Source organism: Pleurodeles waltl, chromosome 4_2 (assembly GCF_031143425.1).
Source record: "Pleurodeles waltl isolate 20211129_DDA chromosome 4_2, aPleWal1.hap1.20221129, whole genome shotgun sequence".
In the NCBI taxonomy this organism is placed as follows: Eukaryota; Metazoa; Chordata; class Amphibia; order Caudata; family Salamandridae; genus Pleurodeles; species Pleurodeles waltl.
The window spans coordinates 306,061,529-306,084,665 of record NC_090443.1 but is presented as its reverse complement, the minus strand read 5'-3'; the positions used below and the strand labels follow the sequence as shown (position 1 = coordinate 306,084,665).

The window sequence follows — 23,137 nt, the reverse complement described above, 5'->3', positions numbered from 1 at the left end:
GGGTGCCTCTTGTACTAGTAATCATTTGTTTCCTGTCCAAGGCACTCCACCTAACTTGGTATTGTCCATCTCTCCTATGGGCCTATGTCTGGATGGAGAAAGAAGACTATAGGCTAGGAGACCCAGGTGTACATTGGAGGCAGTGTCTGGGCACGATAGGGGCAGTTTATGCGTTAGGACCAGTGCTTTAAATGGGCAGGTACAGCTATAGATACAGTAGCTATAATGGGAGAGTACCATCACTTTTCAGAAGAAACCAGGTACTCTAGATAGTTTGTACCAGCATTTCCATTTAAAACACTAGTTAGGAATTCATGCTTTAACTGATTTTTGATGGATTAAAATGTCTAGGGCATGGATGTCCCATAAGTCAGTAGGACAGAGAATCATGAACACAATAGTCGCTATGGGTGATGTCCTGTAATTTTTGCACCTCTCTCTCTCTCTCTCTCTCTCGCGCTCTCTCTCCATGTAAAACACTTGTAAACAGTTCACTTCGTTTTTCACACAGTAATCCTTGTGAATCGGAAAATAACAGAATTGAGTAAAGTATAACTCACTGTAGGAGACTATGTTGGTGACTCGTTTGCATCTGTATGAATATTCTTATTTTATCATGGCAAGCTTTGGATGATCCCAAGACATACTTTTGTGGACTTCATCAATCCATACTTCCAAATGCACACCAGTGAATAAATATTACAGAAGTGAACAACACCTCAGGGCAAAAAAAAAGAGGGTGACATGGGTACCGAAGTATGAAACACTTGTGCTGCTTCAGAGAAGGGAAATATTTAAGGTGGTGCATCTGCAGTCTTTTATGATACAGTGCACTAAAACCGAGTGCTGGCGTTCACGGTGCCCTTATAGAATGAGCTTGTTCAATTTTGGTTCAGAAGGTCCTAATTCATTACGTGCCATCACCTTAACCACACATTAAGCAAATGATTATCTTTGACAATAGTCTGAAAATTCATGTAATGTGATTATGCTGAAAGCCATGGAACCAACTGGTGTGTCCCCCATCATGCACCGCTGGCAAAAGATCTGTATTGTCTAAAGAAGAGAACCTTGAGGTGTGTGGGTACATATCTCTTCCAGGAACTCAGTGCTCTTCATTTCTTGGTTGTGGGTGAAATCTTAGCTCGAGGAACATGGAATACAGTTCTGCTTAATCCAGTGACAGAACAGCCATACTTCCTTAGTGCTTCAAAAACTGTCAATCAGGATGGAAACAAAAAGTGCAGTTCAGATATATATATTTTTTTTAGGCTTTGCCTGCCTAGCGCTTGCAAAATCTTTGTATTCAATATTAGTCTTAAAAGGGGCTTATATCCCACCCTGGCTTTGCCTTTGTTTTTCATTGGTTCCTGTGCTTACCCCCTAGTTTTTCTCCATTTTTATTGGCTGTAGCTTATTTTCTGCATTTACCAATGCTAGTTTTCCTTGTGTGCTTCTCTTATCAGTATCCAGTGGCCGAAGTACTCATTCTAATCCACTGGTGGATGGAACTTCTTTTCTTACATTAAGGCTATACAGCGTTTCTTTACCTTCACTTATGTTCTCTTGACTGCACGCGTTTAGAGTGCACATTTAAAGCAGGTGGCTGCACGTATTTCAAGCTTGCTGGTGGGCTGTGTTTTTATTAAAAAAAATGTTTTTATCTGACGGGTCATACTTCTCCATGAAGGAGCCTCTCACGACCTGGACAGTCACTGCTGACTTCCCAATTCCACTCGGGACCAGCACGACTACTTTGTATTCTCGCATAGCTTCCGGCTGCGCACTCCCCCTCTCCACTTATTCTCCCTGATTGCCCAAGACTGCTGTTATCTGACAACCCAGGCAGCCTCAGGCCATCCATCACAGTTCACCTCAAACGTGACATAAGGGCATACATTAGTGGGTGCGTGCACATAGGCACCTTCCTTGTGGGCGCAATACGTATAAAGAACTCCCTTCTTGAGCCTGTTCGGGCCTACTGCGCCATAGCCTGATGTATCGGACTCCATTCCGATTCTGCCCTCGGTGCCACGCTAAATTTTCTTATACCGACAAGCACTTGGTCTTTAAATTTTGCCTTTCTCCTGAACATCCTGAAGAAGATTGTGAAGCTTGCCGCTTGTTTTAATTGAAGAAAACACTACGCGATCGAAAGGCAAGAAGATTAGCGCACAGTGCCCATCAACACCCTCGAAAAGTAGCAGGCACAGATGGCAGTTTCGATCCCAGATTTTGACTCCGAACAAGGATCAGAAGACGACAGCCAGCCAATTAAAGTGGCGCAGTATATGTGTGCACCTGCCCTAACACCCACTTTTAAAAAATCAAGCAAGGCCTTGGGTGCATCATTGCTGTCAAGCCATGGTTCCACCCGAAAAAAAACTAATCTGCAACCGGCCCCTGGGTTCGGTGCTGAAAAAGGCTAAAACACCCCGTCAGCAGGCCATACCTATTTCTGTGTCGGAATCGAGCAAGAAAATAAGAACCTCAACCTCCGAACCGAGCCGACACCCACAATTTTCGGATCCAAAATTAATGTGTTCGACTTCGGAGCCGAAACCTCGGCTAATATTTTCAGGACCAAAACACCTCGGAACCACTTCGGAGCCAAAAACATCATATTCTACGGAAGAAACAGGACTTTCGACCCAAATGAAACATATGCCCAAAACATCCACTGAACATTCAACTAAAGGAACAAAAACAACCTCTGAACATCAAATAGAGGAATCTGGCATTCAATCAATTTTGGAGCTTATGGACATCAAGCAGAGAAGAATACAAATCCACAAAGAGACTGGGAAAATTATTGCTTCTCCACCTCCACAGACTAAAAGAAGGCTAGCATTTCAAGAGACTGTTGATACTGCCCCACCACCGGCAAACATTTTCAAGCGAAAGGAAAAGCCTACACCTCTTCAGCTTTCTACACCACATTCACTGCAGCTTTCTTTCTCACCACCACCTATCACTCCACCACCACTACCATCACGCTCCCATACTTTTTCACAGGGAGACACGGTAGACCCATGGGACATGTGTGATTCGGATCCTATACTGTCTAATGACCCAGATCTCTACCCTACTAAACTATCCCCACCAGAGGATAGGACGTTTTATAAGCAAGTTATATCTAGGGCAGCAGTATACCATGGGGTCCAAATGCATGCAGAACCTTTAGAAGAGAATTTTATTTTTAATACACTGTCCTCAACCCATAAACAATGCCAGTTCTTACCAATGCTTCCTGGTATGCTTAGGCACGCAGAGGACATACTTAAAGAACCAGTTAAAGCTAGGGTTCTAACTCTAAGGATTGACAAGAAATACAAGTCTGCACCAACAGACCCAATCTACATTACACAACAACTACCACCAGATTCTACTGTGGTCAGTGCAGCCAGGAAGCGTGCTAATAGTCAGTCTTTAGGGGATACCCCACCCCCGACAAAGAAAGTAGAAAATTCAATGCTGCGGTAAAAAGGGTGGGAACACAGGCAGCCAGCCAATGGTGTATTGCCAATTCCCAGGCCCTGTTGGCAAAATACGACAGGGCACTTTGGGATGAAATGCAAGAATTCTTGCAATACCTACTGAAGAAACACCAAAAAAGGGCATAGTAAATTGTAGAAGAGGGTCAGGCTATTACAAATAACCAGATTAGGTCCGCTGTAGATGCGGCTGACGCTGCAGCTAGAGAAATTAATACTAGCATCACAATCAAACGACATGCATGGTTGAGGTCTCAGGTTTTAGACCTGAAATACAACAGGCGGTGCCTAATATGCCATTCGATAAACAGTATCTCTTTGGACCACAAGTAGACACTACCATTGAGAAACTCAGTAAAGACTCTGATACCGCAAAAGTCATGGTAGCCCTTTATACCACACCTTTTTGGGGTTCCTTTCGAAAAACACAGTTTAGGGGAGCTTTTAAATCCCAAACTGCAGAAGCTTCCATCTCCCATCCAATACAACCACAACAGTACTATTCAAGAGGGCCATTTAGAGGTTCTTACAGAGGAAAGAATCTCAGAGCCAGAAGAAAATTTACAGCCTCAAAGGGTGCTTCCACACCCACTAAACAATGACTTCCCAAATATCCCACTATCCCATACGTCTCCTGTGGGAGGAGACTGCAACAATTCCATTCTCACTGGCAGAACATCACCACAGATCAGTGGGTACTTTCAATTATCTGCAATGGTTATTGCATAGAACTCATCTCCACTCCACCAAACATTCCCCCTCATTCTCACAGACTCTCTCCGGAACACACTGTTCTACTAAAAAAAGAGGTACAATCGCTATTACTTAAGGGGGCAATAGAAATGGTTCCCATCTCACAACAAGGGACAGAAGTATACTCGCTATGCTTCCTTATACCGAAAAAGGATGGTACTCTCAGACCCATTCTAGATCTCAGACCTCTAAATCTATATATCCTATCTGAACATTTTCACATGGTCACTCTACAGGATGTCATTCCCCTGCTACAAACACAAGATTACATGACCGCATTAGATCTAAAAGCCGCGTACTTCCGCATTCCCATACATCCAGCTCACTGCAAGTACCTAAGGTTTGCAATATCAGGCAGCCACTACCAATTCAAAGCAGTACCCTTTAGAATAACAACAGCACCAAGAGTGTTCCGAAAATGTCTAGCTGTAGTAGCAGCATACCACAGAAGACACCATATACACGTCTTCCCTTATCTAGGCGATTGGTTAATAAAATCCAGCACCATTCTTCAATGCCAACAATATACACAATAGATACCCTACACACACTAGGGTTCACAATCAATTACCAAAAATCTCATCTTAAACCAGCACAAATTCAACCTTATCTAGGTGCAATTCTCAATACCCAAACAGCATTCGCATATCCAAATCCACAACGGATACAAGCTTTTCAATACCTCTTAGCACAAATGCAGGTCAACCAAACTTACACAGTAAGATTTGTCATGAAACTATTGGGAATGATGGCATCATGCATAGCAATATTACCAAATGCGAGACTAAACATGAGACCACTGCAATAGTGTCTCTCACAACAGTGGTCTCAGGGACAGTTACAGGATCTAGTGTTGTTAGACTGGCAAACTTAAAAATCTCTGCAATGGTGGAATCGCAACCACTTAAAAGGGCAGTCCTTTAAAGACCTAGTGCCACAGACCATAATCACAACAGATGCGTTAATGACAGGTTGGGGAGCCCATCGCAACAATCTAACGATACAAGGGGAATGGGACTCAATCAATAAACTTACCACATAAACCACTTGGAATTATTAACTGTGTTATTAGCCATTAATGCATTTCAACCTCAGATCATACACAAAACAGTCTTAATAAGAACAGACAACATGACAACAATGTATTATCTGAAAAAACAAGGGGGGACACACTCCTCCCAATTGTCCCTTCTAGATCAAACAATATGGAAATGGGCAATTCACAATAACATTCACCTACTAGTGGAATATATCCCAGGAATACACAACCAGCTAGCAGACCTTCTAAGCAGGACGCAGCAACAAATAAACAAGTGGGAGATTCACCCACAGGTACTTCAATATTACTTTCAAATGTGGGGAACACCGAACATAGACCTTTTCGCAGCAAGCAAAAACATGAAGTGCCAAAACTTCGCATCCAGAAACCCACACACTCAGTCCAAGGGCAATGCTCTATGAATCAACTGGTCAGGGATATTTGCTTACGCTTTTCCCCCTCTCCCGCTAATTCCGTTTCTGGTCAACAAAATGCGTCACCCTTCTCTCACCATGATACTCATAGCTCCCACGTGGGCATGCCAACAGTGGTACACAACACTCCTAGATCTCTCAGTAGTGCCCCATCACAAGCTTTCAAACAGATCAGATCTGTTAACTCAGAACAAAGGTCAAATCAGGCATCTAAATCCCAGTGTGCTCAACTGAGCAATTTGGCTCCTGAAGTCATAGAGTTTGGATATTTATAGCTTCCATTAGAATGTATGAACGTTCTAAAACAAGTACGTAAACCAACTAGACAATGCTATTCAAATAAATGGAAAGGCTTTGTATACCACTGCCAACCTAAAAATATAGATCCACTTAAAGCATCAGTACAAGATATTGTGTGTTATTTGCTTTATTTACAAAAAGCAAACCTTGCTTTTTCCTCTATTAAGATTCATCTAAAGGCCATATCCGCATACCTACAAAACATACAACATACCTCTCTCTTCAGAGTTCCTGTCATGAAAGCATTTATGGATGCACTTAAGCGCATTATTCCACCCAGAACTCCTCCAGTTCCTGCATGGAATCTTAACATTGTGCTCACAAGACTTATGGGTCCCGCATTGGAACCCATGCACTCCTGTGCTATTCATTTCTCACATGGAAGGTTGCTTTCTTTGTAGCAGTTTCTTCATTGAGAAGAGTAAGTGAATTTCATGCATTTACTCTAGAAGAACCCTTCTTCCAAGTACCCAAACACAAAGTAGTACTTAGGACAAATCCAAAATTCTTGCCTCAAGTAGTTTCACCTTTTCACATTAATCAGTCAGTGGAATTGCCTGTCTTCTTTCCATAGCCAGACTCTACTGCTGAAAGAGTTCTACACACTCTTGATCTTAATAGAGCTCTAATGTATTATGTAGACAGAACAAAGGACTTTAGGAAAACTAAACAGCTTTTTGTTGCTTTCCAACAACCTCATCAAGGTAATCCCATTTCAAAACCAGGATTAGCTAGATGGATCGTGAGATGTATTCAAACATGCTACCTTAAAGCAAAAAGGCAACTATTAATAACTCCAAAAGCACATTCCACAAGAAAAAAGGGTGCCTCTGTGGCATTCTTTGGAAATATACCAATGGCAGATATATGCAAAGCTGCCACATGGTCCACACCACATACATTCACAAAGCCATACTGCGTGGCTGTCTTATCTAGACAACAAGCCAATGTTGGACAAGCAGTGCTAAAAACACTATGTCAAACCACTTCAACTCCTACAGGCTAACGACCGCTTATTTGGGAGGAGAACTGCTTTTTAGTCTATGCACAGCATGTGTATCAGCAGCTACACATGCCATCGAACGGAAAATGTCACTTACCTAGTTACTAACGCTTTCCCTCATTTTCCAAGTCTGTACACAGTCACACACGGTCCAGCCTGATTTACCTTCTGTAAGTAATACATTTACAGTTTTTCCTGAGATTTTTGGGTGGGTGCAAATGACGATAGCCATTGTCTAGTTGAAATTTCACTATGAGTCATACGATGCAGTATGTGTCGCCGATGGCAGATGTCACTGTCTTCCAATCGGTACTCTGGCTCATTTGTTTTTATGGGCGAGCGCAAAGCACTCTGTCCCATTCTGTAATCTCTCTTTGGGCTTCCAGCCACGCCCATCTCACGTCACTAACTTTCATTGGTTCGTGGGCTTGCCTTTTAAAATTCTGCTTGCTTTCATTTGTGAAAGACATGCATATGTCATGCCTTTTCCGGTGTTTAGCCCACCTACATAGCACCGGTAAACTACTAAAAACATACGATGTTTTCAGCATGATGTCCGGACTACTTTATCTGTTTATTTTCCATGCAGCGTATTTTTTTTCTTTACAACGGTAATAGCTCTAACTCGAGCAAATGCGAGACCCGTTGCATTGAAAATGCTTGCTTCAGTTACAGCTGAATGCAGCTGCGCCTTGCGCTATCAAACAAGGGTGTAATCATAGTTTTCTAATACACGTGAACTCTTGTAGGCAGTGCTGTACCAAGCATATGCGCATGCGCAACTAATGCTTCACACGCTTGGCCCTAGGTCACTGAAAAGTAATTTCCTGTGACAGAGGCTTGTCACTCTCCGTGGAGAAAGTTGCTCTGTGTGCATGGAGGCTCCGCTTATACGCGCTCCGAGGGTCCTCAGGTACTGCTGATTTTCAGCTATTCAAAATGTACACACAATACTACCAGCCAGAGACAGTGCAGCAAACATGCAGAGAGTTATCTCATCATAGTTGAGGTGACGGTCACTTTTCATACCCCCCATTGCACATTCGTTTAAAGGGTGTGTACGTCTTTTCAGTGAAATTGATTCATAGCAATGTGCTACCTTATGGTTTAGGAGAGTCACTCTCTGCCATCTCGCCTTGCCCTGGTAAATTTATAATCCTTCATTACCTTTCACACAACCACTCTATTAAAAATCGGCTTCAATATCATTCACAGGTCAAAAAGTTGAAAGGTATGTTCTAATGCGTGACAGTGGGTCTACCTGAGCCCATGACTCTAATGTCTCATTTACCCCCTACCCATATCGCTTGTGAACTGGATTTAACAACACTTGCTACTCATGGACATTGTGGGCTGTTTTTATAGAGTACTATACATGTCTGTGATATTTTAGAATATTTGGAAAACAAAGGTATACTTACTGTCGATAATTATTGGCAATCCAAGTAAGCCACATGCGCATGATTTTTTATTTAATTTTTGTATTTTCTGTTAACGATGTGGCCTTAGAATGAGAACTCTGGGAGTAGTCTTCAGACAAACCACTGATCTCGGGTGTATCATGGTTTCCAGTTGAATGCAGTGAGCTGTGATATAGCTGCTACACTCAGAGTAGATGGAATAAAGGGGTAGGGGTATTCGTCATTGCCATTTTCCATACAGCTGGTCATAGTATAGCGATCACTCTTGAGAGCGTGATAATTATCAAAGTCATTACTGCACATTAGACATATCACTTCCTCCTCTAGAGGACAGTGCTGTTCAGTATTTATTGGTACCTCCAGCCCACAGCTATGAACAGTGACTTAGTTCTGATAAGTTTTCTGAAGTGCATTAAGCCATGCTCTTCTAATCAGAAGAGGCCAATGTGTTTGCCATTGGCATCTTTTCTTTGGCATAAGGTCGATGTAAATGGCACATAGGTTTATTGGCTAAATAAGGATCCTGCTTGGAAATACCAGCCTGCTTAGAACTACAAAAGACGGCCTCAACCTCCCTGCAATTTGGAAACAGAAACTCTGTATTTGATGGTAGATGATGGCCAGTGCACTTACTCAGGTGGCCCATTTCGTGCTTGCTCTTGATACACACCCTACACAGTGGTTATCTTTGCTTACGGTACTGATACCCTTTTGTTGGTGTTTCTAGTTCACAATTGACGGCCACAAAATCTTGTTACTTACATTTTGAGGGTTGATCTTCATTTGGGTACACATGGGCCTGGTGGCTACATAAAGTGTTATCACAGTACTCTGACCATGGACTTGGTTACGTAACATGCTGCACATATAGCCTTTGATACCTTTCCACTATACATGTTACTTTAAAATAATATTTATGATGGTTTTGTAAGAAGTCCAGGATCCAAGATTAGTCAGTTAGGCGAAACCTGATGCATTTACCAGTGCTTGTTATTTTGGATATCTGTTCAGAGCATACTTATAAAATGAATACCATCTGTTTTTCCTCCTGCTCTCGTAGGTTTCGGTCGGATCCCTTTGGTGCATGTGTTGCCCAGTTTACCTTGCTGTACCTTTCTTGCCTGTGAAACATTTGTGTGAATCTGCTGCGAATCAAGACTTCTGGCATTTTGTAATGTGGTACCTAAATGCAGATGTCCGTCTTGACCTATGTCTCTCTCTCTCTTGTGTCTTCCCCATCACAGGCCCTTTGGACAGGCGCTGAGGCCTCTGCTGGACTCTGTACAGATCCAGCCTACCGCTGGGGGCACTTTCAACCATCATGGCGGACAGAGCTAACGGGGAAAGCAGACAACCACACCCCTTTTAACACCATGAACTTTAAATTTTATTCTTGAGCCTGATTTAATGTTGTTGCCAGGTGACCTTGGCATTGTGTAAATAGCTTCTTTATGGGAATAGGGTAGTGACCTATGGAGGTGGAAGGAAGTGGGAATACCAGGACTCGGGGCAATGCTCTGTGGTAACAATGGAATCTTGAGAGGAATGGTCTTTTCTAGAGCAGGGCATAGATCCCATTAGGTCACACTAGAATTTGTGAAGGGAGGATGTACCTTGAGTTCCTGTGTCTTTGCAGTGTCAGACTTCGACAGAAGATGGACCTGGGCACCAAAATAAAAGGGGCCTCCATTAGTGAATTAAGTAGCTAGAAAAGGGGCCCACGTTTGTAAATTAGAGAGGTTTGTGTAAAGGCACGCTGTATAAGTGTTTATATTTTTCAAGGAATAGAAGACTGCATGGATTTGAGCTTGCCGCAGGCAATTTTTGTTTAAGTATCCGAGAAATCAACAGTAAAAACCGGCCCAGCAGACCGAAACCAGCACATGCACACACTGACCTGTCAGACCAGCCCGTGAGGCAATGCCTGATTGCCCTGTAGGCCATTCCGACCCACTGTTTTGGAGTCATGGTCCCAAGATCTGAGCTCGAGGGTTGCCAGTTCATTCCCCAAGGATGCTCCTGCCAAAGGCAGAGGCCTCATCGAGGGCAGGAGGTCCATATCAGTGTTGGTCGAAGTGGGGAGGGATTGGATTATTAACTTGGGCTCTGTAGTCGACGTGATGCAGACGAGACCTCATGTTAAGGGGTTCTTACTAAAATCTTACACACAAGAACTCTATGCCCACACAGAGTTAAATGCAAACTTGGCGCTACAGCTCATTTAAATACTGACTTTGTCACGATAGTAAGGAGGCATACAAATGACTATTATTCAGAAAGACAAACAGACTGAATTAAAAAGGCCATCTGCTAAATATCGAAATACGTCTCAAAACCCAAGCACATATCACCATACAAACATTCCAGAAAGCCTATTGATGATTGTTAGAGATGCTGGGTAAGAGAGAGCGGTATTCTTCCTCTCTTTTGAATGGCTCTTTTAAAGCCCCTCATCGTTCCGTAGTATCCATATGCATTTCTTCATTTAAATTATGCAGCTATATCTCAGACTCTGTTCGTCCCACTGTTTGTCACTGGGGCACAACCACCACAGACAGTGAAAAGGTGTTTCGCCTCACGAGGCCACACCAAACTCTGGCTTAATGGTAGGATTTATAAACACTGATATTTGCTGTTGGATACCTTAGCAAATGATAAGTGAATCCCTTTCAAGGTAACTAGTTTTGCTGATCTCTGTCAGTTGTGCCTTGAGAACGCGAATTTCTGTGAAACATGTATTTTTATCTAAGGCAAATTAAGACTCATGATCACCATTAAGTATTAAAGAAATATGCATTAATATAAGAACACTACTGCTGAAGAACAAACATTATGGCAGTTTGACTTTCTGAATAATAGTGATGCGTGCCTCCCTCCTGTTTTGACAGAGCGTGCAGTAGTGCCAGGCTATGATCTTTTTAAACCCTCCTGGGCATAGTTAATACTTCTAAACACTGATTTATAAATCTGCCTCACCTTCATTAGTGCAAGGCGCATATATTTTGCCAAATTTCTCTGTTGAACGTGTGAGGTCTGTTTAACGGATAGCTCTCTTTTCTGAGCTAGTGATATCTGTGCTCTGTCTTGAGGACTAGCTCTGCTGTTTAAGACTAAGGCTATAATAACTTTGTAATGTAAACGCAACATCTGCTTTCTTAGACATGGGCTTCAGCTATGAGCCTTCTATGTCTCAGGTTAGCCTTGCACAGACCATGGATTGTTGTTGGTCCAAATGTGTGACCGGTGCTCCCTTCTGTCCCCCATTGGCCTGTGCCTTGTAAACATCTGTTCATAGCATGTGTGACTTTAGTTACAAATGCTCTGCATACCCCTGCCATCTAGTGGTGGGTTCAGACATTTGCAACTTGTTATTCTTTGAAGAAGTCTTTCGAGTCACAAGGTATAGTGACTCCTCCCTTAGATGGCAATGTACAATTGCATCAGCTTCATTGTTAGATTGTTTTTTTCCACCATTGGGTTTGGACATGTGCTGATCAGCCTCTGTTGGACCTTTTTGACCCTTGCATTCCCTTTGCCGCTTAACACTCTTCACGGATTAGTACACATAATTTATCCTCGGTTTACTGTCCTCAAGACCTCTTTACTTGTTGGCTTTCTCTGGAACCGGCCTCTCCAAATGGCACTGTGATTTGGAAGGTGCCCAGTGAAACATTCCTCTTTTAGCTGTATCTGTAACCCCCTTTTCTTCATCAGAATAACTGTTTTATTCTAGGCATATGCCATATTTATTTATATTGACAAATGGAAAGTGATTATAATTTTATTTATAGATGAATAACATTAGACAGAGATTATAAATAATATATGTATAGCAACGTATTGTACAGCATGGACCTCTGTCTCATAACTGTGTATTTTGGGTGAAACCAGATATCCTACTAAGAAGTCTGTGTCTGGCAGCTGCTTTTCTGGACAGGCAGATAAAGTCCAGATTCATTGCCGGGGAGGAGGGAGGGGGTGGGGGGGGCTTGGGGGGAAGAGTTGTAATCACAGAGAACTCCCCCCGACCCCCCCCCCCCCCATCCCCAGCATTTACATTTGAAAAGCCCAAAGGAGAAAAACATGCCTTATTTTTGCAGTTTCTAGTAGTGCAAAAGAGCTGCTCACTGGAAGAGTAATGTGATATTTACGTCCCTAAGATCCCTAACGCCCGTGTGATGTGTATTGCCATCAGTGGACCAAGGTCCTTGGTTGTGCCCTGCTTATCTGTGGAACAATTTCAAGGCAAACATTTGATCTAATGTTTGTTAGTTGTATGAGTGCAGGCCGTTTTTCTTACACTGTCCCTTTGTTTGAAAATGCTGATTGACTAATGCTGAGTTTCTGGTCGATATGTTTACTGCAGCGTTCTGTGTTGTAGCTATAGTTTTTGCTCCATCGTTCATAGGTGGACTGGGCTGTCTGGGGGCATTGGTGGTTTTCCCTGACTGGCCCGGGCCTCTAAGATGGTAGACAAGCCAGGATAGAATCAGTTGCATGTTGGGTGTTCTATGTCGTCTGACTTGTGATTTACTTGACCAAGCCAAAGCAGTCCTCCCTTAGACATTTTACAACAAATATGTATGTACTTAACAAAACCGGAGAGGAAACATAGATTGTGTTAACTCCAGTCTTGAGATTTCTGGGTGCCAAAAATATATATAATCACCCTACCTCGACCAGAACAAACCAGCATCGAATTGACTCCACCCTTCACTTCAAGCAACGGAATGAATATTGTGACCATTGTGGTGCACAAAAGCAATTGTTCATTTGTAACACGTTTGCTAAAGTATACTGCTTCCATATGAATCGCAGTCAGCCGTGAGCGTGTTTGTGTGTGTGTGTGTTGCACACCATTAACTGAATGACTTCTAGACACTATTAGGGCTTAGGTTATGACTTAAGTGCTTGTGAAAGGTGTAATCATAACAGCACTGAGACCTCCAATCCACGACGAGGCGGGCACCGAATCGAGTCTGTTTCAGATCTATAGTCAATCATTTCTTATCTCAAGTCTGCCAAGCACCACATTTGGGGGTGGGTGGGTAGCGGGGGAGGAAGAATCATTCCCCCCCCCCCCCCCCCCCACACTCTATTGCTCTAGCTGTGACAGAAGTATTTGAATGTGTTGTTATTGGCACCTGTTTTGTAGATATGGCTGCCCTTTAGGAACAAATATTGCACATTGCGCATTTTGGCGTAAATGGGTAGCGCTTTAATCCGGGGCATCATCTGCACTCTATTTCTGGACATACATACTGCTTTCAGCATTTGGAGCTTAAGGGCTTTGTATGAAAAATTTATGATGTCAGATGTGGCAAAGGATACATTGCAAATTTTACATATTCGCTAACTGTGAGATCTGGCGAGTAGCACAAAAAGTTATTGAGCCTGCCACTTCAACCCTGCCTCTCTGTGTAATATGCATTGCATATATTTCTTTTTGGAGATAAAACACGATACGCAATCTAACATCAGAGTGCGTTGGTGCAGATCTCCTAAGGGGCTTTGACCAACCTGAACACGTAAATTGCTTCTTTCATATTTTAGGATAACCGGGCAGTAAACTTTGACACCACAGCATGTTGGGTACTCATTTTGCATAGTGCCAAGTGTGACTTTTATCGTGCGTAGTATCAAATAAACCAGCAGTAGGCTGTGTTACTTCACAGTATATTTAGGTGAGGTTTTGTGTACTTCCAAGTGTTTTTTTTTTCTTTTTTTTTTTTTTTTTCTCATCTTGAATGACATTTTCAGGTACTATGCTATGTGACACAGAAGTGATTTGGGTTAGATTCAGGTTTTTGTGCTATCAAGTGTTGAATTGTATTGTGTATCATAAGACTAACCAGATAGCATATTATATGACAGCACAGTGTGTTAGCTTCAGGTTTTGTGTTATAACATGACTGATTTCAGCACCATGTGTCACTTTCAGTATATATTCTGTATGATAACCAGGCAGCATCCTATTTGACTGCAGCACATTTGGTTTTGCGTGTTAACATAGACTTTTAGAAGACCATATGTCATTTTCATTGCATAGGATAACCTGTCAGTACACTGTCTAACAGAAGAGTGTGTTTGCTTCAGGTTTTGTATCGAAACACTAGTCATTCCAAGGCCGTTTATCATTTTCATTATGTATTGTGTAGGATAACTAGACAGCATACTACCCATCCATGATACTGGGTTTTGGTTTTATGTAGGAACATGGACAGATTTTAGGATTTTTTCATGAATCATGTAGGATCCCCAAGGCAGTGTGTTGTCTAGCATAGGTGTGCACTGGGATGAGGCTATGTGTGCTCTCAGGTGTCCCTTTCATTCTGTGCTTTATGGCTAAACAGGCAGTATCCTGTCAAACAGTACAGTACAGTACAGTACAGTGCGTTTGCCTCAGGTGCTGTCATAACCCAACAGATTCCAGGACTATTTGTCAGGTTCATTGTGTATTGTGTAGGGTAACCAAGCAGTATGCTATCTGACACTGCGCCCCTTTTGTTTCTTGTTTTGTCTATTTAAGAAGCTACTGCTCACTGGACCACACTGTCATCATATATTCTAAAGGGTAACTGCCCTTATGTCCTTAATACTGTAATTGTCCTTCATTTTTATTGTCCATGGTATAGCATAGAGAGAACATGTGCAATTAGACCCTGCACTGCGTTTGGGTCTGGTTTAGTGTATTGTCTGATACTGATTCCTGAACCATGCGTCAGGTTCATCACATAGGATATCAGCCATTATCTATTTTCACATGGCAGTGTATTTCCTCCAGATTTTGTTTTACTGTATTCTAATAGCAAGAGCATGTCACTTTCACCATGTGTAATGTCACCAGGAAGCACGCTTTTTTTGTGTAACAGATTCATAATGTATACTGTTGGACACTGCAGCCCATTTGGCTCAGGTCTTATGTTCTATGCAGTGTGGTGAACTCAGGACAGGATATGGGATTGTGACCCACACAGACCTCTGGCCCAGCTTTGCAGCAGGCTCTGTAACACCCTCAAAAAAGATGCTCCCCTGAAAACCCTCAAAATCGTTTTCAAACTATTCTTTCTTTGTTCCCCTCGTGCCCTTTTCAGTGCCCCACCCTGATGTAATTGATCATGCTCTGAGATACCATCCACTTCACCTGCTCAACAGATACTGGCGCATGGCCACGGTTACTCAGCTCCCATGCACCCTAAAAATCTCACATGCTCTTTGTGCTTATCCATCTAAATTGCTGGACTGTTGCTCATTATAGCTACTGAACAACACACATTGTGGTTTATACACAGCCACCAGCTCCTTAGGGGTTGACCCCGTAAGGTGTCTGGGTGATGGCTGACATTACGGATTTCCTCAGTGATCATTTTGCGATCTTTGATAGTATCAACTGCGTAATCCTCACTGTGCCTGAAGGAGCCAGTATTTACAGGCTGTCTTTGGTTGGCTTTCTTGATTCCTGTGCCGTGATCCATACAGATCTCCCAATCCCCCCTATCTGTTAATATCAAAACCTCTGGATTATGATTTCCCGTCCCCTTCACTCTACTTGCTTCTTTCTACTTTTATCCATACCACCTGGCCTCATCCACTAAGGGCCTGATTTGGAACTTGCCAAAGGAAATACTCTGTCACTACCGTGACGGATATCCTGTCCTCCATATTACCATCCCCATAGGATATAATGGGATCGTAATACGGAGGACAGGATATCCGTCACGTTTGTGATGAAATATTCCCCTCCGCCAAGTTTTAAATCAAGCCCAAAGTGTCTTGTTTTTCCTGGCTACTTGTTTACTGACCAAACATAAATCCTGACAAGACTCCAGAGAGGCGATTAATGCAGGATGCCTTTCATAACTATACACAATAGCCGCCGATGATTGGTTGCAAGGAGACACTATCTCAAGCTTCAAGTGTCAGAAACAAAGACATTCTCCCCCCCCCATGTGACTATACCTCATCTACCACCAGCTTCCCTGGATCCCTGATCCAGCATAGCCAGAAGCCTACGATTCCTTCTCAGTCTACACCTCACTGTTACATCCATGTAAACAGTGTGGTCCTTGCCTGTTTCTTCTAGCTTTCAGCTAGTGATCCTACTTTCCCTTCCCTTTTCACAAGTCCAGCTCGGGGTGTTTCCCTTTCACAAGTCAAGCTCTGGGTGCTGCACTTTCTCGTTGTCAAACTCTGGGACCATCTCAGTCTCACTGTCCATAACATCAGTGCCTACTTCGTACTCAGAAAGGGTGATTTTTATGCTTATGTTTCCTGTCTCTGTAGTCCAGACTCAGTGATCACACTATGAGAGAAGGTAGGCTTTACAAATTCCCTTAACATAACCTACATTCTGAGCAATCACAGTAATGTCTTGTTACAAACTCAACGTGACATGTCATATGCTATGAAAGAAATAATTAAAGGCTACATAAACACCATTTATTAGCTGCTATGGCAACTCTTTGGCAGCATGTGGCTTATACAAATCCAGCATAATATACCCTGCATCACATCCTTTTGATGCCTCTTACTCTCGGACTATGGTCACTTATCACCAGAAACATTAAACAGCACTGTATTCTGCCAAGGGCATTAACACTGGTAAAAGCCTTCTTCAAGGAGGGTTAATGGCTGTTGTTTACCACCTTTTAGTTGTGGGTTGAAGGCAAGAATGTAGAAGGAGGGGGAGGACAATTAACAGCTGTCAGTGCCCTTCAGCAAGTATTTGTTAGGACTATTGGCACCCACCCACCTAACCTTACCATACACAAGCACATAACCACCCACTGTCTCTGTCTACCTCTTGTACCAGGTGGTGAAATCTAGAATTCAGGCAAGCAACAGTGCTTAGTGTTGTTCTAAGCATTCCAAACTGGCTGACCCAGTCTTAGCATTCCATGCTGGATGCTAATGTGCATTGCAGCCTTCATGGTGTGAACGTACGGTTATTGGCTAAAGCATACATTTAAATACATCATAACATGGACTAGTTACGTTGTGGTACAGTATTAGAAATATACTTACCAATGTCACTGACTATTATAGGGTAACTAATTTCGGGCCCAGTAAAACCGGTTCATACATAGGATTTAGGCTTGTTGGCCCCTCAGCCTGACTTGTGGAACATGCCCTGGACTTGTCTTTCAGCTCTAAATGCCAAATAAAATCAAATGACATGCTTCAGGTTGCCAGCTCTCTGCAGATGATATTCTGTTATAAATCAGGCTGGTGCAAGATAGGCCCAGTCACCAAGCTTGCTTCCGACTCAGGTGTGCATCTGCTTATATGACATAGTGCTTGATTTATAAATATTGGTTAATCTTAAATATTATCAAAAGTGGAGTTCTAAAACCTAGCAAAATAGACTGCAAAATCTTTCCCCACCCAAGGCCCCGTGTCCAAAATATTGGCATGCTGTTTCACCAATTTATGGCCTTCGTGTGGCAAATGTTCACTGTGAATTTCATCTGAAAATATTTAGTAGTTACTGGAGTAATTAAAAAAAACACCCCAGTACTTTCCATAGTTAAATTTTGGCAGATCTAAACTGAGAAAACAGTTGGAAAGGGCCTAGTAAAATACAAAAACATGCGGATATTGTCCCAGCGTAGATGCACAACTTGATCCTGGACGATTTTTTGGGGATGCCAACGTCCTATACATTTACGCACACTGTATCTGCATAATAATAATTTATAGACAGCAGTTATCTTGAAAACGTGCCATTGGTTCTGGCTCGCTAGACCAAGAGTATTCAGCGGGTAGAATTGTTTCCATGTATTTAGGATATACAAATGAAATACATTTTTACATCGTGGATTAAAATGGAACTCTTAAAATAGAGTTTAATTTATATCCATGGTCTACAAATGCCTTTTATTTAGATATCGTAAATAGATAATGCTTACCCTGAAATGTGTTTTACCTCCGCGATAATCCTTGAGATTAGGAATGATACTAGCCCTAGCAAAAAGGGAAGAAACATGACAGAAATGAGTTTCCTGTTTGTGGGAAAAAGTTGGCCCTTTGTTGTGTAAGCACCATGGAGAATATAGGTACTGAGGTGGCATGTTCCATGACTACATTCGTGATTCACCTTTTATTTTTATATGGGATTAACACCGCTGGATCTTCAGTCAGTTACCAAGGGTATCAGAGGGCACCCAAGACGCCCCCCACTTTTTAACTTGTGGTTTTGCGCTTGTCTTCTTGTCTATCATACAACCGCAAAAAGACTCATCTGTTTACGTTGAAATGACCAGTTTTGTACTAAAGCCACAGTAAACCGGATCAATCAGCTCAGCAGGACATCGGGACCAGTTCCACAAAACCCCGCCCGTGCAGAATGAGTATAATGACTTCTCAACTGTGCATTGTGTTTTACGACATCCTAGCTGTACAAAATGAATTTTATGACGACCATGCAAAATTTATTTTACAGAGTTAGGGTTGTACATAAGATTTTTTAAAACACAACAGTATTATAATACTTTGTACAGTGTTATCGGTTGTGCACAAGCGGAAGCTGTCAACACAAATCGTATTACCACCTACTTGTGAACAAAAGTTAAAGCAATGGCCGCTGAGTATTTCACGGGTGTGATCTCTATGATAACACTTCAAAAGAGAGCGTAGCATATCCAGGTGCCGTGCCAGCGAGATTTCCTGCACGTCGCTGGTGTGCAGTAGCGAAACCATGATATATGTGAATGTATTCTGTTGCTCTGGCAGTGTATGATTAAAAGTGAGTAATCATTCTGATGCCTCGTCTGGTTATTTCTCCACAGCGTTGCCCTTCTGACAGTCGCTGCTGCGTGAGATAGTATTTAGCCAAAAAAAGGAGGGGAGTATCCTATAACCCTCGCCTGCTTAGGATACTAACTTAACAATGCTCACAAAATTTTTTTTAGCAGGAAAGGGACAAATTAAATAATTATTGCACGCAACCAATATTGACTCTTGGTTCGGAGGGGTAAAACTATTTTCCCTTATTTATTTGGTTTGATAATACACAACAAAATACAATAAACATAGTGATCAACAATTAAATGGTGACCAAGGATCTTGCACCCAGCTGTATACTGCCTTAAATTTCTTTGTACAAGGTAGTGAGTAGTGCTATATAAGTTTTGGAAATCAATTGATTATTTGCTCAGACTCCTTGGACCCATTAGGTATATGTCAACCTATATTGTATTTTGTTGTGACTATTCTATAAAGCGTTGGAGTAGGGCACATGTTTTTTAAACATTGTATGTATTATGTGTTTCACATGTCTGGTATTATTGTAAATATGTATACATAAGTGTATATATGTCCACTTTAGTGTCATCTGTTCATAGATAGGCAGTCTTCCTCTGACTCTGATGGGTTGTGTATTATCAAATGAAATAAATAAGGGAAAATAGTTTTACCCCTCCGAACCAAGAGTCAATATTGGTTGCGTGCAATAATTATTTAATTTGTCCCTTTCCTGCTAAAAAATTTTTGTGAGCGTGAGATAGTATTGGCAACCAGATTTGTTCTTCTGTAGAACATTGGGTTCTACATTGGTTTTTCTTCCTGTTCTCACATATATTATCCCTTCTTGTTTCTTTTGTTATTCTTTCTATTTGACTCATTTCAGTTTCCTGCTTGTTGCATTTCGGCTACTTTTTCAGCTTGTCCCACCTTTGAGTTTCATATCCTGCTAATGTCCGTTTTCTGTTTTATACTTCCTCCTTTTTGTTTTTTTCCCCTCTTTTTTTGTTTATCCTTCTGGCCCATTTGACGTTTCTAATCTTTCTGCTTGACATATATTCTTCGTACTTTTATATACCTTTTCTTTTTGTCGGCTTCCTTCTGTTGCTGGTCAAGTGGCCTACTCCTGCTGTTCATTTTTTTAACCAATTTTTTTATTGGGTTTATGGTTTAACAAAAGACCAGAAACATTCATATATCTCAGGCTTCCCCAATTCCTAGCTCGTCAGCTACTCTTAGCTCTCTGGCTACCTGTCAGTAGCCCTCCAGTGTGCACCCAGCCTTGTAAATTAGAGCGTTTTGCTTGATTAAATCAACATATGTATTAAAAAATTGTGTATTACAAGAAGAAAATGTGTGTATTTTCCAAACACATAAGCTGATAATTGAAGAAAAATTGCAGAATTTACAAAATATAATTTAAGGTGATTTTTTGAGGGATAAATCATATACGCAGACATATTACTAATATGATGACTTTTGTGTCTGGGGCACTGCAGCTGTGGCTGGCATGTATTACTTACATATCGGCATTCCAAAATCATAAAGCCTTTTTAACATTACTGCTGGCAAGCTGATGCACTGAGGTGATCACTGCTGGCAGTCTTGGACATGGTGGTCACTATTGTAATCTTGTTTAATGTGGTCACTATTACAACACTAATAATATGAGTAGCATGTGATGAGTTTTGTTTAACATAAATAGCTCTTATTACACAAAAGGTTGGAGACCCCTGGTGTACACCATCTGACAGTTCAAATACAGATTTTCTCATCCAATATTTGGCGATCCACCCTACTCTGACTTTCGTATCGCTTCAATTGGACACACTGTCCATTGGAACAGACCAACCGGGGGCCCCATATTTTCTTGTGAATATGTGGACACTGCCCCTGGAGCTTGAGCATAGATGTTCATTCTGCTCAGCCATATCGCTATTCAAGGAGGGCTACTTGTTGCCCAGTGATGCGCTATATCACACCTCGAAATAAGCAACCCCATTTTCACCTATATTTATTATGGCCCAGACCCTCCCAAGTTATCCATTAGTCATAGGAGAACAAGTTACTTACCTTCACTAATGCTCTTTCTGGTAGAGACTTTATCTTGCTGCAGATTCGTCACCTTTTAAATACTACCCAAGTGCACAGACTAGATCTGGAAAAGTTTCAGCAGTACCTCACCTCGCTGGTAGGTGGTGCTGTGCTGCTCTGCACTGATATTGTTCTGTTCCTGAAATGACTTTCAGAGCCTATATAGGTGCCACTTAAGCACTGACATCAGTTGTTTTGGAGACTGTCCATGCCCTTATACGCAGAGCCCCACTCACTGGTTGTGACCAGTGTACAGATTCCTAGACTTGGGATCTTGTTAATGGATAGAGTCTGTTAAACCTGTCAGCCTTAGGGTGGTGTTACCCCAAACATTTTGCTTTCACGCTTCCTGTTTTGCTGAATTCATTTTTGTTAGCTGTACGACCAGTGTTCCCTCTAATAATCTTTCTCTTTCTGCAGCAATAGAATGTTTGAGTGCATTTTTACACCTGTGTGCGGGCTCCTGAATGACCGTATGTGATCAAGTTATAATGCGAAGTGTGCTTGTCCAGGTATTCAAAACAGGAAGCAAAATTAGATTCAGGTCTTAAAGGTATATCATGTGTTGAACAAGTAATACCAGCAGAAATAAGTCAAGCAAAACAAATTGGTCAACTACAAATGACAAACACCGCAGTGTTTTCCTTGTTATTTTGGTGCAGACCCTTTGCAGCTTACTTGGGTTAGATGGAAGGTGACTTAGAGAATTGAACAAAGTAAGAAAAAAAGTGTTGCACCAGATGAGTTCTGTGTGGCCTGCAGTAAGACCACAGAGGTAGTTACTGAGAAACAATTATGTTGTATTTTAATAAAAGATGACCAGTATTATTGTTACAACCACAGAAGTGCAAATAGTGAAATTGTGAGGTGTTGGTCTGTGTAACATGCAGTTATTAACGTAGCGGTGTCTGAACAATAAATGGCCACAGTGATGATCCCGTTGCTGGTGCCGTTATACTTATGGTGACTTAAAAATGTATATATTTATTTATATCTGTGTATTCACATATCAATACAAAGGGTCACTTCAAATGCAAAATAGTTTACTCCAGAAATCTGCAAAACAAACAGACCTCCAAATGTTTCAATTTTAGTTTCAAGACAAATATCACTAGTAGCATAGAAAACGTAATTACTAAAAAAAAAAAAAAAAAAAGAATCTTTGGTTCTACCCAACTTTTAAAACACATAATGGTGCTTTTATTCTCTGGCTTTATTGCAGCATTTTGAATATACACTTACAAGAAGGGAACTTGACTGCACGGATAGCCTTTTCCATCTTGGACAAGAGAAAAGTGCTGACAGTAAAGCTGTCATTAATTTTCAGAATGCCTGCGCGGTACAAATGTCTCTGTGAGTGGCTTAAGCATGAAGCTGGGCAGCCACACACACCAGGGGGCTAGTGCTTAAGACTACACTTTACCACCACTAAAGTGTTTGTGCTCCCTCTATTTTAAATGTTATGAAATTGGCTTACACCAAATTGGCATGTTTAATTTATGTGTAAGTCCCTAGTAAAGTGCTACTACATGCACCCAGTGACTGTAAATTAAATGCTGCTATTGGGCCAGCAACTCTTACTGTGCCACCAACTTAAGTAGCATTTTAAACATGTCTACCATTGCAGCCTTGTGTGCACAGGGCAGGGTGCGTTCTACTTAAAAAAAGTTGGACATGTACTTTTAAGTTTTACATGTCCTGGTAGTGAAAAACTCTAAAATGTGTTTTTCATTTTTGCACAGCCTACCCCTCCCATAGGATAACATTGGTTTGCCTTATTACATTTAATACGTTTTTTGATTTTGAGCAAGAAGGAAAGTCATGGTTGATGTCTGAGGAATTGTAATTTAAAACCCTCC

The 23,137-nt window shown here is 41.7% G+C and overlaps 1 protein-coding gene across 2 annotated transcripts in view; it reads left to right on the top strand.

The window, feature by feature from the left end:
- The window catches only part of DESI1 (desumoylating isopeptidase 1), a 64,572-nt gene extending 45,367 nt beyond the window's left edge, over positions 1 to 19,205 (top strand). For both annotated transcript variants that reach the window (XM_069231260.1, XM_069231261.1), the window contains exon 6: positions 9,689 to 19,205. In XM_069231260.1, the coding sequence (XP_069087361.1) occupies positions 9,689 to 9,782 (94 nt within the window). In that variant the 3' untranslated portion in view covers positions 9,783 to 19,205. The remainder of the gene's footprint in view (positions 1 to 9,688) is intronic.
- The last annotated feature ends 3,932 nt before the right edge of the window (positions 19,206 to 23,137 follow it).